Source organism: Leucopleurus acutus (assembly GCF_964270905.1).
Source record: "Leucopleurus acutus genome assembly, chromosome: 10".
Taxonomy (NCBI): Eukaryota; Metazoa; Chordata; class Mammalia; order Artiodactyla; family Delphinidae; genus Leucopleurus; species Leucopleurus acutus.
The window spans coordinates 33,046,362-33,066,288 of record NC_139153.1 but is presented as its reverse complement, the minus strand read 5'-3'; the positions used below and the strand labels follow the sequence as shown (position 1 = coordinate 33,066,288).

The 19,927-nt window shown below is 37.7% G+C and overlaps 2 protein-coding genes across 9 annotated transcripts in view; one reads left to right on the top strand and one right to left on the bottom strand.

The window, feature by feature from the left end:
- ARF4 (ARF GTPase 4) overlaps window positions 1-19,927 on the bottom strand; it is a 1,077,785-nt gene that overhangs the window by 196,852 nt on the left and 861,006 nt on the right. The window lies entirely within an intron of this gene.
- Window positions 1-19,927, top strand: part of CCDC66 (coiled-coil domain containing 66) — a gene marked incomplete at its 5' end in the record, with an annotated part of 45,846 nt that overhangs the window by 1,691 nt on the left and 24,228 nt on the right. For 2 of the 8 annotated variants that reach the window (XM_082848198.1, XM_082848196.1), the window contains 4 exons: window positions 889-1,054; window positions 1,241-1,348; window positions 2,770-2,905; window positions 19,791-19,922. In XM_082848198.1, coding sequence (XP_082704324.1) covers window positions 889-1,054; window positions 1,241-1,348; window positions 2,770-2,905; window positions 19,791-19,922 — 542 coding nt within the window. Of the gene's footprint in view, window positions 1-888; window positions 1,055-1,240; window positions 1,349-2,746; window positions 2,906-3,713; window positions 3,816-19,790; window positions 19,923-19,927 lie in introns of those variants that run through there. The other 6 variants (XM_082848202.1, XM_082848201.1, XM_082848197.1 and 3 more) reach the window with 6 other exon arrangements.

The following is a 19,927-nucleotide window of genomic DNA, read 5'->3' as shown; positions in this document are numbered from 1 at the left end:
GCTTTGAGCTAAGGAATTGTGACTATGAATAGAAATATTATTAAAATTTTGTTAAGCAACCGTGAAATAAATAAAAATAAAATTAACAGTCACCAGGAAGAGGCCCCACAACTGGTCTGGGGACTAGGTAGCTCCTTAGCACTCCCAAGGGGCTCAAAATGGAGTCATTTGCCTTCTCTTGGTATAGATTATTCTTTGTAAAGTCAGGGAGCTAACTTTTATCTTTAAGGCTAGAATTCTAGTTGAAAGAACAAAAAATAAAAACTTACTAGGCGTAATGAGAGATGATATCAACAAAGTTAAAAGCAGAATTTGCCTAATCATATAATGACCCGCATATTAGATATGCTTTCTCTCCATTGGGAGAACTATCACATTGAGGGATTTTTGAGCCAAGCATATGAGCCCTGTGTAAAACATTTGGAATAGATACAGCTGGGCTATAGAGACAGTGGTCCATGGAAAAGATCATCACTGATTGCTTTCCCAGCTAAATGAGAAAAATAAGGGCAAGGTAATGAGTTTTTTATAAAGCTGTTTGCATTTATTCTCCTTTAAGTTGTGATTTGTATTATCATTTATATTATTTGTAAAAGTGTTGTTGGCAAGAGTAAATGGAGGTTTTTTTGGTTGTTGCTTGTTTTCTTATTTGAAACAAAAGTTTGTATGGCTGTGGCCATACCTCTGGGCCATTTAACTTCTGAGGCTCAGTTTCCTCTTTTGACAAAAAGGGAATCGTAATACGCACTGCAAGGACTGCTGTGAGAGGTGATTAATTAGGTGATGTGTAAAGCCGTGTTTTTTAAAACTGCGTAACTGTATCAAGATAAGGTATTATAATAGATGTAATTTTAGTATTAATTTTAAAACATGCATTTTACCTTCTAGGTCAGTATAGTCTAAATTTAAACAATATTCCTGATCAGCCAAAGGATGAGAACATCATGGGACTTCCGCAGAAAACTGAGGCCATTTCATCTGTTCAGGATGAAAAAAAGTCTGTTTTAAATGAAAATCAGGTGACATCTAATCAGTATGAGCAGAAAATTGCCACGTATGTAACTCACATCTATTGTTGTGGGGTCATCTTGGGAATATGGTTTTACTTTTCCTTGACTTGTATGTGAAATATTTACTCTGAAGACTAGAGCTATTTAAAAGTTTATTACTTAATATTTATGGAGTAAGTTGTATAGAAACATATGATAAGGTTTCTGTTATTTTTTGTGTCTTGTCTTAGAGAGAATATATGGAAACCAGCTGACATATTCAGTACTCTGGGAGAAAGAGAACGTGATAGAGGTTTGTTGGAAGCAAAAAAAGCCCAGTGGAGGAAAGAGCTTGGTAGGTAATTATTGCACATTTTATTATAGTTCTGTTGGCTTAAGGAATGTATATTGAGGATGAAGTACATCTTGCAGTATGATATTATCAAAAACCTTGTTTTATAACATTCACCATCTAGAGTAGTTTTCTGCAAGTGGCATAAGAAACTTTGTGATTTCACATTCCCTTATGTTATACCTTTTTGTTTTCTGCTCTGTGGTGTGCACCAAAAGCCACAGATGAACATTAGTATCATCAGTACCCTTCTGGAGCTCAAAGATTCCTAAACATTTCTCATTTCCTGAGAATCCATTTTAATATTTTTCCATTACAGAAATTCTGTGGGTTAAAGATGGTTTTATTTAAAAATAATTCATTTTAAAAATTAAAACATTCTAATCAAGAATCATCAATATGATATCAATCAGTATATCCCATACAAAAATAAGCTTATTTCTTTTCTTCAGTCTATAGACATCATAACAGAAAAAGTTATAATTTCTGTTAAGTAGGGTCTTAAGGTAAGTAAGATAATAACTAAGAAACTCCTGTTACTTCTTGGACTAGACTTAGGGTCCAGGTATCAGAGTTTGGAAAATACATGAGGTAATAGTTGTACTTGGGAATAGTTGTACTAAAAGCATGAAGATGGGATTCACTGTCCACTGAACTGGAAAGTCCTACCAGTTAGTCACAACCCTTCCAGGACAGGTGATCTAGAAAAAGATAAGCGAAGAAATAGGGAATGAATTGATGTTGGAAGTCAAAGTAATAGAATAATAAAGAAATTAAATGTATGGTAGCAGTATCAGAAGGTTTGGAGATCTGATGTGTTTTATATCATAATTGCAGCTTTAAATGTTTGTTCAGTACAAATTTGGACACATGATTTTTTGTACCTTTTCAGCAGTTAAAAATAGTAATGGCTGACATTTATTAAATATTTACTTTGTGTGAGGCCCTATACTGAAAATAGACATCATTATTGCTCTGATTTCGCAGAATAAAAAATGGGGTTTAGAGGGATGAACATCATTCTGCCTTCAGTCACACAGCTGGGAAGTGGTTGAACCTGAATTTGACCCCAGGGTTCTCTGACTCCAGAGTTCTAGCTTTTAAGCCTTTTAGTAATAATTAAATGAACATTACTGTAGAGTAGAACCTCACAATAATTAGCATAATATAAAATATGTTCTGAAAAAATTGCTCCTTATTTATAATTGTAGTAAAACAAACATTTTTACATCCATTTATGCCATACTTAAATTTGGTTCTGATTAAACATTTTCTTTTATTCCATATCCTTAAAATTCTTCTCTGTCTTGTGAGTTAATCTCCTTCCTAAAAAACAGTTTTGATCTGTGTTGGAATCTGCACTCTTTAAGAAGGTCATGATTTGTTTACGTCATTTTTTTTACAGTTTTTGTATATTTTTTTAAAAAGGACATTATTTACAGATGAACAGGTTGCTTTAAAGAAGAAAGAAAAAGACGCGTCTGAAAAATGGAATAATCCATGGAAAAAATCTGAAAGTGATAAAATAGTATGGGAAAAACTTCAAATTCTCGATCAGGCTAAGGTAAAAGTGTCAAAATCAGGCACTTATGGAATATAAAATACCTTAACTGCACTTTTTTAATGCTAAGCCTTGTTTATATCATACAGCTTTTTTTTTTTTTAATTTATTTATTTATGGCTGCGTTGGGTCTTTGTTGTTGCACGCGGGCTTTTCTCTAGTTGTGGTGAGCGGGGCCTACTCTTCGTTGCGGTGCACGGACATCTCATTGCAATGGCTTCTCTTGTTGCGGAGCATGGGTTCTAGGCGCACGAGCTTCAGTAGTTGTGGCTCACAGGCTCTAGAGCGCAGGCTTCGTAGTTGTGGTGCACGGGCTTAGTTGCTGCACGGCATGTGGGATCTTTCCCGACCAGGGCTCGAACCCGTGTCTCCTGCATTGGCAGGCAAATTCTTAACCACTGTGCCACCAGGGAAGTCCCTCATAAAGCTTACTTTTGAAGCTTATTCATTTTTTTAAAACTCACTTTTCATATGGTATTTTAAAACAACGTTATTTTGAATTAAATTATGACCTCAGCTACTCTGTTTGCATTCTGTAAATAGTCTTACTATGTTAGTAGGTGAGTGTAAAGGCCCCTGGCACCTCCTTTAGGCTCCTATAAAAGAGCTCCACGATGTTATAGATGACCACAAAACTCTACCACTGACCATGTGGTATTCACTACAAGGTTATCAAATCAAACATAAGTGATTGCTTATCAAACGTAAGTATATACCATGTGTCCCTCGGGTAGTGCCTTGGGGACCTTTAAATTTTGCATGTATTTAATACTAGACAAAAAAGTGCCCTTGTTTATCGTTTTGTTGTTAGACTTCTGCTAGCTATTCTAGCATTCTGTCACAGTCTCCCAGTCAGGAAATGGTGATCCAGGCTGACAGGCATTCACTGCCTAGAGCTAGTCAGATTTTAGAGGTAAGTTCTAAATGTCATTACTTTGAATATATAAGCTCTTTAGTACGTGATGACTATGTAACTTATTTTCCTTGAAGAAGTGAATCTAAATACTCTTTTAAATCACCAGTTAATTTTTATTGAGTGCAGTATGCTCCTTAAATTTTTTTTTAATTTATTTATTTTAATTTTGGCTGCGATGGGTCTTCATTGCTGCACGCGGGCTTTCTCTAGTTGCAGTGAGCGGGGGCTACTCTTCGTTGCGGTGCTTGGGCTTCTCGTTGTGGTGGCTTCTCACGTTGCAGAGCACGGGCTGTAGGCACGTGGGCTTCAGTAGTTGTGGCGTATGGGCTCAGTAGTTGTGGCTTGCAGGCTCTGGAGCACAGGCTCAGTAGTTGTGGTGCATGGGCTTAGTTGCTCTGCGGCATGTGGAATCTTCCTGGACCAGGGTTCAAACCCGTGTCCCCGGGTTCAAACCCGTGTCCCCTGCATTGGCAGGCGGATTCCTTTTTTTTTTAATATCTTTATTGGAGTATAATTGCTTTACATTATTGTGTTAGTTTCTGCTGTATAACAGAGTGAGTCAGCTATATGTATACACATAACCCCATATCCCCTCCCTCTTGCGTCTCCCTCCTACCCTCCCTATCCCACCCCTCTAGGTGGTCACAAAGCACCGAGCTGATCTCCCTGTGCTATGCGGCTGCTTCCCACTACCTATCTATTTTACATTTGGTAGTGTATATATGTCAATGCTACTTTCTCACTTCGTCCCAGCATCCCCTTCCCCTTTCCCGTGTCCTCAAGTCCATCCTCTACATCTGCATCTTTATTCCTGTCCTGCTCCTAGGTTCTTCAGAACGATTTTTTCTTTTTTTTTGTTTTTTAGATTCCATATACATGTGTTAGCATACGGTATTTGTTTTTCTCTTTCTGACTTGCTTCACTCTGTATGACAGACTCTAGGTCCATCCACCTCACTACAAATAACTCAATTTCATTTCTTTTTATGGCTGAGTAATATTCCATTGTATGTATGTGTCACATCTTCTTTATCCATTCATTTGTCGATGGACACTTAGGTTGCTTCCATGTCCTGGCTATTGTAAATACTGGACAGGCAGATTCTTAACCACTGTGCCACCGGGGAAGCCCTGCTCCTTAAATTTTAAAAAAGTTATTAACTATTTCTTTTTTTCCTTCCTAATGAACATTTACATTTTAACAAATGTATTCTGAAAATAAGGCAGTAACCTAAAGGTATGATTCTGGTGGTAGACATTTTCAGTACTGGTAGAGTTCTTATAGAACCCCGCCAGTTAGATTGTTTGCATGGCAGCTTGTTCTGCTCCATATAGGACTGACTAGCTTACATCCGTTTATAGTCTGTTGATAATTTTACGTTAACAAAAGGAATGAAATATGAATTACGTTTTTCTGTGTTCCCAAAAGCACTTTGACCAAATGTTAAAAGGCAATAAATTAGTCTTTCTAGAAGTTATTTTGGAAAACTCTATAGTTCTGGATGATAATTCTAAGTTTTTAAAGTTTAGAAATTGATGCATGCACATACTACTAAAAACTGCAAATAAAACTACTCATGACGTCATTGAGAATCAGTTGTAAGCTTATTTACTTTTCAACATGAGGATTAAAAAAACTTTAATGCTAAAAATATTAGGTATTTCTGTTACCGAAATGTCAGTTGAAGTGTTAGCATGTCATTTATTATTGCTTATTTTGCATGGCTTTTTAGGTCATTTATTATCTGGGAGTAATCCATACTATGATTGTTAATGAGATAAAGAATTAACCATTTAAGGTGACTTTTAGTTTTTTTGCTTTTTTTTTTTGAATGATAGCATATGTCATTTTTTTTTAATAATCTAGAAAACCAGTAAAGTTATTTATATTTTAGAGTCAGAGATAGGGGTTGGGGATGGGAGAAAGACTAGAAAGGAAATCATATACTAAATCCAGGGTTGGACAACCAAGGATTAGAGTATGATTACCTATGCATATTTTTACTGTTTAAATGTAGTTTTTATGTATTTATGTGTGAATGCTGTAAGATAATGGAGAGGTGCTACTGGGGGGACATGAACTGCAACAAAAAAATCCCCCTTTAAATACCTGAAAGCAGTTGGTTTCATAAATCCCAGCCATAGCCACAACCATTTATATTATTTGAATATTAAGTTAACCTCTTAATGTAATTGAGAGGTGGAGAAATTTAGTTGCAAGCAGAATCATCAAGGCCAATTTTGTTAAAACATGAGATAATGCGGGGCTTCCCTGGTGGCGCAGTGGTTGAGAGTCCACCTGCCGATGCAGGGGACATGGGTTCGTGCCCCGGTCCGGGAAGATCCCACATGCCGCGGAACAGCTAGGCCTGTGAGCCATGGCTGCCGAGCCTGCGCGTCCCGAGCCTGTGGTCCGCAACGGGAGAGGCCACAACAGTGAGAGGCCCGCGTACCGCAAAAAATAAAAATTAAAAAAACATGAGGTAATGCATATTAAGTGCATAAGACAGTGGCTGACATATAACAAGTGTTTAATGAAAGTTTGCTCTAGTTATAATTTACAAAGCACAGGTCCATTCTGAACCCTGAGGCTGCTAAGAGTCAATCCTCTCACCATCTTCCTTTCCTCTCTCCTCTTCTTGATTCTCAGTCTTACTCCTCCTCCCCCAGTTGAATGGTCCTGTATTCTCTTTCCTGTATTGTTCAGCCCAAACATTTTTTTACACTGTGCAGCTTAAAATTTCTTTTTGTGTTTCTAAGAAATTTACTTACAGCCTCAGCCTTTGTGAGAATATGTCACCTCCATGAAACCTTGGCTTTCCCTAATGACTACCCCTTCCTGGGAAGCCTCTTAAGTGAAGGGAGTATATTCTAGCATACTAACATGGGATAGAAAGTGAGGTTATCTTTCTGCTAGCTTCTTACTGCTACCACCAGACCATAGTTCTGCAGTTAGCCAACAAAAAATTCCTCTTAATTTTCAGTGGTAAAAATTTGGTGGTAAAATATATGTAACATCAAATTTACCCTTTTGTGGTGGTAAAATATACATAACATAAAATTTACCATTTTAATCATTTTTAAGTGTACAGTTAAGCGGCATTAAGTGCATTCACACTGTGTTGCAACCATCACCACTATCCATCTCCAGAATTTTTTAATCATTCCAAACTGAAACTATACCCATTAAATAGTAACTCCCCATTTCTCCCTCCCCTTAGCCCCTGGCAACCACCATTCTACTTTCTGTCTCTATTAATTTGATTATTCTCAGTATGTTTAAGTGGACTAACACAATATTTGTCCTTTTGTGTCTGACAGATTTCACTTAATGTTTAGAGGGTTCATCCATGTTGTAAACATGTATCAGAATTCCATTCCTTTTTAAGGCTGAAAATATTCCATTTTATGTATGATACTACATTTTGTTTATCCATTCATCCAAATGTTGATGGACATTTGAGTTGTTACCACCTTTTGGCTATTGGGAATAATGCTGTTATGAACCTGATGTACAGATAATCTCTCCAAGTCTGTATTTGCAAGTCTTCTGGGTATATACCTATAAGTGAAATTGCTGGATCATATGGTAATTTTATGTTTTATCTTTTTATGTTAGATTTTTACCAGTTTTAATTTGATAATTTTATTTTTAATTGTTATACCGTTTCCACAGCTCCTGCACCATTGTGCATTCCCATCAGCAGTGCACAAGGGTTCTGATTACATCTTCACTAACACTTGTTCTTTTCTTTTTTTCTTTTTTTTTTTTTTTGGTTGATAGCCATCCTAATGGATGTGGAGTGGTGTCTCATTGTAGTTCTGATTTACACTTCCCTAATGATTCTTGATGTTGAGCATTTTTTCATGTGCTTATTGGCCATCTGTATATCTTCTTTGGAGAGATGTCTATAAGTCCTTTGTGCATTTTTTTTTAACATCTTTATTGGAGTATAATTGCTTTACAATGGTGTGTTAGTTTCTGCTTTATAACAAAGTGAATCAACTATACATATACATACACCCTCATATCTCCTCCCTCTTGCGTCTCCCTCCCACCCTCCCTATTCCACCCCTCTAGGTGGTCCCAAAACACTGAGCTGATCTCCCTGTGCTATGCAACTGATTCCTGCTAGCTATCTATTTTACATTTGGTAGTATATATAAGTCCATGCCACTCTCTCACTTCGTCCCAGCTTACCCTTCCCCCTCCCTGTGTCCTCAAGTCCATTCTCTACATCTGTGTCTTTATTCCTGTTCTGCCCCTAGGTTCTTCAGAACCTTTTTTTTTTTTTTAAGATTCCACATATATATGTTAGTTATACGGTATTTATTTTTCTCTTTCTGACTTTTTCACTCTGTATGACAGACTATAGGTCCATCCACCTCACTACAAATAACTCAATTTCATTTCTTTTTATGGCTGAGTAATATTTCATTGTATGTATGTGCCACATCTTCTTTATCCATTCATCTGTTGATGGATATTTAGGTTGCTTCCATGTCCTGGCTATTGTAAATAGAGCTGCAGTGAACATTGTGGTACATGACTCTTTTTGAATTATGGTTTTCTCAGGGTATATGCCCAGTAGTGGGATTGCTGGGTCATATGGTAGTTCTATTTGTAGTTTTGTTTTGTTTTTGTTTTTGTTTTGCGGTATGTGGGCCTCTCACTGTTGTGGCCTCTCCTGTTGCGGAGCACAGGCTCCGGACGTGCAGGCTCAGCGGCCATGGCTCACGGACCCAGCCGCTCCGCGGCATGTGGGATCTTCCCGGACCGGGGCACGAACCCACGTCCCCTGCATCGGCAGGCGGACTCTCAACCACTGCGCCACCAGGGAAGCCCTATTAGTAGTTTTTTAAGGAACCTCCATACTGTTCTCCACAGTGGCTGTATCAATTTACATTCCCACCAGCAGTGCAAGAGGGTTCCCTTTTCTCCACACCCTCTGCAGCATTTATTGTGTGTAGGTTTTTTGATGATGGCCATTCTGACTGGTGTGAGGTGATACCTCATTGTAGTTTTGATTTGCATTTCTCTAATGATTTGGGATGCTGAGCATCCTTTCATGTGTTTGTTGGCAATCTGTATATCTCCTTTGGAGAAATGTCTATTTAGGTCTTCTGTCCATTTTTGGATTGGGTTGTTTGTTTTTTTGATATTGAGCTGCTTGTGAATTTTGGAGATTAATACTTTGTCAGTTGCTTCATTTGCAAATATTTTCTCCCATTTTGAGGGTTGTCTTTTCGTCTTGTTTATGTTTTCCTTTGCTGTGCAAAAGCTTTTTAAGTTTCATTAGGTCCCATTTGTCTATTTTTCTTTTTATTTCCATTTCTCTAGGTGGTGGGTCAAAAAGGATCTTGCTGTGATTTATGTCATAGAGTGTTCTGCCTATGTTTTCCTCTAAGAGTTTGATAGTCTCTGGCCTTACATTTAGGTCTTTAATCCATTTTGAGTTTATTTTTGTGTATGATGTTAGGGAGTGTTCTAATTTCATACTTTTACATGTACCTGTCCAGTTTTCCCAGCACCACTCATTAAGGAGACTGTCTTTTATCCATTGTATATTCTTGCTTCCTTTATCAAAAATAAGGTGACCATATGTGTGTGGGTTTATCTCTGGGCTTTCTATCCTGTTGTTCCATTTATCTGTATTTCTGTTTTTGTGCCAGTACAATACTGTTTTGATTACTGTAGCTTTGTAGTATAGTCTGAAGTCAGGGAGCCTGATTCCTCCAGCTCCGTTTTTCTTTATCAAGATTGCTTTGACTATTTGGGTTCTTTTGTGTTTCCATACAAATTGAGAAATTTTTTGTTCTAATTCTGTGAAAAATGTCAGTGGTAGTTTGGTAGGGATTGCATGGAATCTGTAGATTGCTTTGAGTAGTACAGTCATTTTCACAATGTTGATTCTTCCAATCCAAGAACATGGTATATCTCTCCATCTGTTTGTATCATCTTTAATTTCTTTAATCAGTGTCTTATAGTTTTCTGCATATAGATCTTTTGTCTCCTTAGGTAGGTTTATTCCTAGGTATTTTATTCTTTTTGTTGCAATGGTAAATGGGGGTGTTTCCTTAATTTCTCTTTCAGATTTTCACCATTAGTGTATAGGAATGCAAGAGATTTCTGTGCATTAATTTTGTATCCTGAAACTGTACCAAATTCTTTGATTAGCTCTAGTAGTTTTCTGGTAGCATCTTTAGGATTCTCTATGTATAGTATCATGTCATTGGCAAACAGTGACAACTTTACTTCCTCTTTTCCGATTTGGATTCCTTTAATTTCTTTTTCTTCTCTGATTGCTGTGGTTAAAACTTCCAAAACTATTTGAATAACAGTGGTGCAAGTGGACAACCTTGTCTTATTCCTGATCTTAGAGGAAATGGTTTCAGTTTTTCACCATTGAGGATGATGTTGGCTGTGGGTTTGTCATATATGGCCTTTATTATGTTAAGGTAAGTTCCCTGTATGCCTACTTTCTGAAGGGTTTTTATCATAAATGGTGTTGAATTTTGTCGAAAGCTTTTTCTGCCTCTATTGAGGTGATCATATGGTTTTTCTCCTTCAGTTTGTTAATATGGTGCATCACATGGACTGATTTACGTATATTGAAGAATCCTTGCATTCCTGGGATAAAAATATGGAATGCTTCACGAATTTGCGTGTCATCCTATGTAGGGACCAAGCTAATCTTCTCTGTATCGTTCCAATTTTAGTATATGTGCTGCCGAAGCAAGCACCTTTGTCCATTTTTGAATTGGATTTTCTTTTTTGTTGAGTAGTAGGAGTTCTTTACATATTCTGGTTATTAACTCCTTATCAGGTATATAATTTACAGGTATTTCCTTCATGAGTTGATTTTTCACTCACTTCATAAGTGTCCTTTCTTGTACAAAAGTTTTTAATTTTGATGAAGTCCATTTTACCTATTTTTTGTTTTTGTTGCCTGTGCTGTTGGTGTCATATCTAAGAAATCATTGCCAAATCTAACGTTGTGGAGCTTCCCCCTATGTTTTCTTCTAAAGGAGTTTTATAGTTTAGATCTTTGATCCATTTTGAGTTAATTTTTATATATGGTATAAGGTAACGGTCCAGCTTCATTCTTTTGCATGTGGATATCCAGTTTTCCCGGCGCCAGACTCTTCTTTCCCCGTCAAATCATCTTGGCACTCTTGTCGAAAATCATTTGACTGTATATGAAAGGGTTTATTTCTGGGCTCTCCATTCAGTTCATTTGTTCTGTATGTCTGTCTTTATGCCACTGTTTCACTGTTTTGATTACCATACCGGGGGCAGAGGTCGGTGGGACGTTGCACCAGCCTGAGGCGCGCCGTGCGTTCTCCCGCGGAAGTTGTCCCTGGATCCCGGGACCCTGGCAGTGGCGGGCTGCACAGGCTTCCGGGAGGGGAGGTGTGGATAGTGAGCTGTGCTCGCACACAGGCTTCTTGGTGGCGGCAGCAGCAGCCTTAGCGTCTCATGCCCGTCTCTGGGGTTCGCGCTGTTAGCCGTGGCTCGCGCCAGTCTCTGGAGCTCCTTTAAGTAGGGCTCTTAATCCCCTCTCCTCAAGCACCAGGAAACAAAGAGGGAAGAAGTCTCTTGCCTCTTTGGCGGGTCTAGACTTTTCCCCAGGCTCCCTCCCGGCTAGCCGTGGTGCACTAACCCCTTCAGGCTGTGTTCACGCCGCCAACCCCAGTCCTCTCCCTGGGATCCGACCGAAGCCCGAGCCTCACCTCCCAGCCCCAATCTGCCCCGGCAGGTGAGCAGACAAGCCTCTCGGGCTGGTGAGTGCCGGTCGGCACCAGTCCTCTGTGCGGGAATCTCTCTGCTTTGCCCTCCACACCCCTGTTGCTGTGCTCTCCTCTGCGGCTCCGAAGCTTCCCCCCCTCCACCACCCGCAGTCTCCCTGCGAAGGGGCTTCCTAGTGTGTGGAAACCTTTCCTCCTTCACAGCTCCCTCCCACTGGTGCAGGTCCCATCCCTATTCTTTTGTCTCTGTTTATTCTTTTTTCTTTTGCCCTACCCAGGTACGTGGGGAGTTTCTTGCCTTTTGGGAGGTCTGAGGTCTTCTGCCAGCGTTCCGTGGGTGTTCTGTAGGAGTTGTTCCACGTGTAGATGTATTTCTGATGTATCTGTGGGGAGGAAGGTGATCTCCGCGTCTTACTCTTCCACCATCTTCCCCCTCTCTGTAGTAAGGTTTGAAATCAGAAAGTGGTTAAGTCCTCCAATTTTCTTTTTCAATATTATTTCACCTATTCAGGGTTCCTTGAGATTCCATATGCATTTTAGGATGCATTTTTCCATTTCTGCAAAAAACATCAAGATTTTCAGAGGGTTTGCTTTGAATCTGTAGCTTGCTTTAGGTAATCCTGACAATACGAAGTCTTCCTATTCATGAATGTAGGGTCTTTCCATTTATTGATATTTGTGTCTTTAATTTCTATCAGCAATGTTTTGTAGTTTTCAGTGTACATGTCTTTGGCCTACTTATTCCTGAGTATTTTATTCTTAGTATTTGGTGCTATTGTACATGGAATAGTTTTCTTAATTTTATTTTCCCAGATTGTTCATTGTTAGTGTATAGAGATGCAACTGATTTTTTTCTCCTGGTTTTGTATCCTGCAACTTCGCTGAATTTGTTTTATTCTAACAGTTGTGTGTGTGTGTGTGTGTGTGTGTATAGACTCTTGAAGGTGGTGGTTATTGTGCAGCATATGAGTTTGATGTGGATCCTTTTGGTATTATATTTTCTTAATGAGTAGATACACAAACACCATTCTGCATTAATGCCCAAGATATTCATATATAATAATCATCACTATATTACATATAGTTTATCTTTTCCATTGTTTGGCATTTCAACTTTCTGACTTTTAAAAATATTATGTATTATTTCTGACACACAGAAGGATATGTTGACCTTAAAAAACAAAAGAGCAAGTTATTTTACCAGCAACATGAGTTTATTTGGGAATAGTAGACAGTTGTAATTCAGGACAAGCAAACTGTGACAAACCTTAGGCAAGTTTGGAGAACAGAGGAGAGGAACTTGATTTTGTAGAGGAAAGGAGGAAATTGGGGAGGGCTGTGGTAGCTGCAGGTGGTGGGAAGCTTGTTGCTAGTGAGAAGGAAATCTTCGTGGGGTCTGTAAGCTGTGGTGAGTCATATATGGGTGAGAGCTCCACCTTCAGGGCTTTCTGACTCCATTTTAAATGAGGTTTCCTTTATTTTTCACAGGTATAAAGGATAATCCATAAAACATTTCTATCCATGTCATGTACCAAAAAGAGCTCATTATAGCATGGTTCAGAGTTCAACAAGAATTTCTCTAGATTTATAGCACTTACAGGACAGGATTTTTTTTTAATAGTTGGTCACAACCCAGTAGAATAAAAATTGAATGCCTAGAACCTTATATTCCATTTGTTGTCAAGTTACTTTAGAATTCTGAGAAGAGTGTTTGTGAATTATGAAGCCCTTTCCACAGCAGAAATGGGTTGTGACTAAGTTATAAACTAGTACCAGTCCACTGATGGCCTAATTTCAGAAGAAAGAAATACAATAGCTTGACTAAAATGAATCAGTCCTAGCTAAAGTTTCCCTTTGCCTCTCTATACTGGCATTCTTGGAATCAGAGGAACCCTATCTCAGTCCTCCAAAATTAAACTTTATGGAAGGAAATCCTCTTCCTTATTCAAAACTGGTGGTGGTGGGGATCCCCTGGCGGTCCAGTGGTTAGGACTCCGTGCTTCCACTGCACAGGTTTGATCCTTGGTCAGGGAACTAAGATCCCACATGCTGCATGGCGGGGCCAAAAAAAGAAAAGAAAAAAAAGCAAACAACTGAGTGGGTCTCTTTGCCTTATCAGAAAGATTTAATAATTAAATAAAATAAGGAAATTGATTTGTTTGAGGGCCTGTTAGGATCCAAGAAGTGTACTAAGTACTTCATATACCTGTGAATCCCCTTTTGGAATAAGAAGCAGAACTTACTAACAACTAAACAGGTGGAGGAGAACACTGAGAGTAAGTTGTGTACGCCAATTACCCATAACACTAAACCTAGATAAATCTCTCTTAAGTTAGGAAAAGAACAAAATAAACCTAAATTAGAAGAAATAGATCATGAAAATAAGGAATTTTCCCACCAGCTGTTGGTGGGAATGTAAATTAGTATAGCCATTATGGAAAACAGGATGGCGTTTCCTCCAAAAATTAAAAACAGAACTACCATACAATCCAGCAGTTCTACTTCTGGGTATTCTTCCAAAGGAAAAAAAACACTAAATTGAAAAGATACATGCATCCCATGTTCATTGCAGTTTACAGTAGGGGACATAAAGAAGCAACCTAGGGTCTATCGATAGATGAATGGATAAAGATGTGGTGTATGTATATAATGGCATGTTACTCAGCCATAAAAACAAATGAAACCTTGCTGTTTATAAAAACATGGACGGACCTAGAAGTCTATCTACTTACTTTACTTATGCTAAGTGAAGTAAGAGAAAGACAAAGAGTACTATATGATTTCACTTATATGTAGAATCTAGGAAACAAAACAAATGAACAGAACATAATGAAGCAAACAGACTCATAGATACAGAGAATAAACAAGTGGTTTTGCTAGAGGGGAGGGAGGTGGGGCATAAGTGAAACAGGTGACAAATTAAGAGGTATGAGCTTGTAGTTAAAATATATATGAGTCATGGAGATAAATGTACAGCATGGGGAATATAGTCAATAATACTGTAATATGGTGACAGATGGTAACTAGACTTGTGATCATTTTGTAATGTATAGAAATATTGAATCACTATGTTGTGCACCTGGAACTAGCATAGTGTTGCAGGTCAGTTTTACTTAAATTTAAAAATTAAAAAAAAAGGAAAGAAAATAAGGGCACCAGTCGGTGAAATATATAATGAGTGAAAATGGCATTGCAGGTAGAGAGTGAATCATTAGTAAGTTAATATATTATGCCAATAATTATGAAAACTTAGATGAAGTGGGTAAATTACTGGAAAAGTTATAACTTACAGGAACGAACATAAAAATAAGTAAAAAGCTTGAATAATTATGTAACCATTAAAGTAATTGTAGATCTGGGTAAAAAAAAACTTTCCCACAAGGAGAACAAAATACCCACATGGTTTTACTGACAGTTTCTACCAAACTTTAAAGAAATAAATCCCAAATTTATTCAGCTTTCCAGGCAGTAGAAATATGAAATGGCCCCCAATTCATTCTGCAAGCCCAGTATAAACTTGGTGTTAAAGCCAGAAAAATAACAAAAAAGGAAAATTAGGTTTATTTCATTCATGAATATACACACAAAAATTCTAAAAAAGTATATTAACAAGTAAAATTTGATAATGTGTAAAAAGGTAATATATCATGACTACGGTTCATAATGGGTTAAGGGAATTTTTAAAAATCCGCAAGTATAGTGTACCATTTTAACACAATAAAACAAAACATTTTAATAGATGCAGGAAAAGCATTTGATAAAACTCAAAGCCAGTTTGTTAAGGACAGTATTTCAGGCAATTAAACTAGAAGGAATTTCCAATTGAGTATTTAAAAAAAAAAAAACAACCACCCTATAGCGAACATCATACTAAATGAGAAATTTTAGTAGTAGTCCCTTTAAAATTAAAAATTAAATAAAATGCCCATATTATTATTACTATTTGTTATTGGTAGTCCTAGCCAGTATAGCAAGACAAATTAAAAGTCTTAAGAACTGGAAAGGAAAAAATAAAACTGTAGCAGTTTGTCATTTATATAGAAAACCCAAAAAATCTATGGGCAAAATATTTTAGAAATTAAAAGTGAGAATTAAGGGCTTCCCTGGTGGCGCAGTGGTTGAGAGTCCACCTGCCGATGTAGGGGACACGGGTTCGTGCCCCGGTCCGGGAAGATCCCACATGCCGCGGAGCGGCTGGGCCGCTGAGCCATGGCCGCTGAGCCTGCGCGTCTGGAGCCTGTGCTCCGCAACGGGAGAGGCCACAACAGTGAGAGGCCCGCGTACTGCAAAAAAAAAAAAAAAAAAAAACCGAAAAAATGTGAGAATTAGTAATTTGCTAGGCCATAAAGTCTCAACAAATTTCATAGGTTTAGATTACACAGAATATGTTATCTGATCACAGTGGAATTAAGCTAGATATCAGTAACAAATAACAAAATTTCCAAATGTTTGATATTTAAGCAATAGTCTTCTAAGTGAAAGAAAACTCAGAAAGTGTGTTGAACCGAGTGATGATGAAAATATATATGAGAACATATGAGCTTCCTGTGCTTGGACGTTTATAGGCTTAAATGCATTTCTTGGAAGAGAAAGACTGAAAGCAAAACATAAATGATCTAAGTATTCATTTCAAGAAGTTAGAGAAAGAATTGCAACAGTTAAACCCAAAGGAAGTAGAAGGAAGGAAATAAGATCAGAATAGTTGGATGCAAGCGGCCCTTTGTATCCGTGGGTGCGAGATCCATAGATTCAACCAATCTCGGACTGAAAATGTTTGGAAAAAACTTCCAGATGCCATGAGTCTTAATAAGATACTTAACACCTCTGTGCCTTAGTTCTCATTTCTTTAAAAATGATGCCTACCCCATAATTTTATCATGGAAATTAATGTATATAAAATGCCCAGCAGTGCTTGTAACAGAGAGAGTGTTGTCAGCCAATTCGTATTATTATTGTTATTATTGTGAGGGCTAAAAAAGGTAACATACATAAAGTTCTTTATGAAAATGTATAATAAAGTAATTAGTCAGTTAAAAAAAAAAAGAAAAAGGAAAATATCAGGGAAAAAATATTCCAGGAAGTTTCAAAAAGCCAAACTTCAGTTTGCTATGCACTGGCAACTAGTTACATAGCATACACATTCTGTTAGGTATTGTAAGTAACCTAGAGTTGATTTTAAATACACATGAGGATGTGCATAGGTTACATGCAAATACTACACTATTTTATATAAGGGACTTGAGTATCTGTCAGTTTTGGTATATTCAGGAGGTCCTGCAACCCAGTACCCCACAGATACCAAGGGACGATTGTGTTAGTAAAATTGGAAAATAAGGAAAAGACTGAACAGATATGGCTCCAAAGATATGGCCAATAAGCACATGAAAACCAGGATTTTAGCCACGTGCACAACTGTGTAGTCCTGGTTCCAGAGATTTTACAGTTACTTTCAAGTTCAGAGTACTCCAGCCTACCCTCCAAAATGATTGTAGCTCTTGGTTGTGCTGCTCTTCCTCTTGGAAGATCTGGTTTTTTCTAGCCCAGTGTCCTGAAACCACCCACCACCCAGAAGCATGCCTTTTATGTGTACTGAGTGGACAAGATGAGTAGGTGGACAGACTGTCTAAAGTAGGGAGGCTTGGTGTCTGGGCTTGGGAATCATGCACTGGCAAGCAGGACTATTGTGGACCATGGCAAAGTCACCACTGAGTGTTCTCCTTTCACAGACATGCATTTTTAGACTGCTTTAAGGGGAGAATTAAATGAAACAGAACTAAGCATGTCTAGGTGACCATTTGAAAAGCCTCTACTTTCAGTTCTGATATAGCAGCTGCCATTCATACAGCATTTATATTAGGAGTAAGACTAGCAATTTCTAACATAGAAGAACTTGAAGGTAGCTAAAGATTTACATTAGGAACCTGTAACATTAGGAACTGTTTGTGGGGAAGTGTGTATTGAGTACCTGTGAAAATGAGTTTTCACTCAAGGCTGTCACTTGAGAATAGGCTCAAAATAGGTGTTTAGAAAAGGAGCTTTTATGTAGGGGAAGGGGCGTCTGAGGTCAATAATGTGAAAGAGAGAAAGTGAAAAAGTGAGTGAACCTAGAGAAAGAGGGTTCTTAGCCATGTTGAAGCATTAACAGAAGGGAGGTGCTAGATCATCATCAGAACACATTTGTTACACAGTGAGTCTTGCATTTTACACACATTTGCCTTACTCAGGTTTCAACTAAAATGAGCTCAGTAGTCAAAAGGGAGTTTTCATTTACCTACCACCTCTCCCACCCCCCAGATCCTTATACTTTCATTCCTGTAACTGAATGCACGTGGGGGAAGACTTGTAAAAAAGAAATTAATAATTTAAAGAGTTTTCTAGTCGGTTGGAGAAGTGAAATGACTTAATTCAGGTGGCAAGCAAGTAAAACAAGGATGTAAGTCATCCTTGAGTAAGAAGTTGAAGACTGAATTGGAAGAACTGATTATTAAATTTTCCACAGGGTTGTAAATATAAGACATGTATATAAAGCATTTGATGAGGATTTTAGGAATTTTCAAGGGTATTTTGTGTCTTATCCTTGAATAATTGGAAACCCTACCAAAATTTGAAACCAGATCTGGTTACATCAGACTTAAGAAACGGATTACAGAATTCTATGTTGATTCAATGCCATATTGTGAATTTGTTATTTTTTCTGGCCATGCCATGTGGTTTCTGGGATCTTAGTTCCCCGACCAGGGATTGAACCCGCTCCATTGGCAGTGAAATTGCGGAGTCCTAACCACTGGACTGCCAGGGAATTCCCTGTGAATCTCTTATAAGGAGTTCATAGGGTCCTTTTTTTTTTTTTTTTTCCAGTTAGACCTCTAAAATAACATTTCTAAAATTAGAAGAACTGTTAAATCACTTACCTGAAGAAAATGCTCCTTTTGAAGTGGTTCTTTTAGGCTTAAATAAATAGGGTTTGTTTTTATCTGTTTTAAAATGTGTGAGAGCACCTGCGATACTAAGATTTTTCCTTTTTGTGTAAGTATTTCCTTTGATCAAAGCAATTGGTTGAAAACTAATGAGCTTTGCCATTATATTATTCTGTCAAACTTTTAAAAATTATGTCCTGTAGTTATGTCATGTAACAAAATGTTTTGTTGCTTAGCTCTTGCATTTTAGGACAGTTTGAGTAGAATATATGCTTTCCTTTTTGTTAAAGTGTACTAAACTCTCATAAGTTAAAGGAACAATAAATTTTTATGCTACTGTTTTTATTTTTCTTAGAATTCAAGGACTTAATCTGGACACAATATATTTTTCTTAGTGAAATGTCATAGATCATGCTAGGGCTGTAGCAGCAGAAATGGGAACAAAAGGTATCCAAAAGAGGCATTATGATTCAGTAAGAGAAAGCCTCTGGCTGTATTATATCCTCCTGGCTCTTGGTCCCAAAGCAATGTTTTTGTATTCTGAAGCCAAGTGTTAAACAGTATTTATCTATTTCAGTTTATCAGTGATTCCTTTCAAAGTAAATGAGACTATATTAGGATAGAAATTTGAAAATCTTATAATTGGTTTGGAGAAAATTTTCTATTTTTCATTCGAAAATTTCCTTTCTTTACATTTACTTAGTTATCTTATATCCTTCTGCTAGTATGTGTTACAAATATATGATTCTGAAAATTAGAATATATCTACTTAATTCTTGTATACTCGAATTTTTTTTTAAGTATTATTATTTATACATTTATTTATTTTTGACTGCATTTGGCCTTTGTTGCGTGTGAGCTTTCTCTAGTTGTGGTGAGCGGGGGTGGGGGGCGCTACTCTTTGTTGTGGTGCATGGGCTTCTTCTTATGTTGGCTTGTCTTTGTTGCGGAGCATGGGCTCTAGGCATGCAGGCTTTAATAGTTGTGGCACGCGGGGGCTCAATAGTTGTGGCTCACAAGCTGTAGAGTGCAGGCTCAGTAGTTGTGGCACACGGGCTTAGCTGCTCCGGGGCATGTGGGATCTTCCTGGACCAGGGCTTGAACTTGGGTCCCCTGCATTGGCAGGCGGATTCTTAACCACTGTGCCACAAGGGAAGTCCCTCGAATTTTTTTGTTTAAAATTATTGCTTCTCTTAGAGTTAAATACCTTTCCACGTTAAATCTATATAAATTATTTGGAAAGATTTGTAAATATAAAGTGGTTACAAAAAGAGGTAAACTTTTGATGGTATTGATGACTTGTTTAGGAAGCAGTACTGACGGAGCGCCCTTTCAGTGCTGTGAAACAAGAACAGCAGAGAAAATGGATTGAAGAGTTGAACAAGCAAATAGAGGATGACCGGCAAAAAAAAGTAGAGGAAAAAATTATATCTTCAAAGGTAAT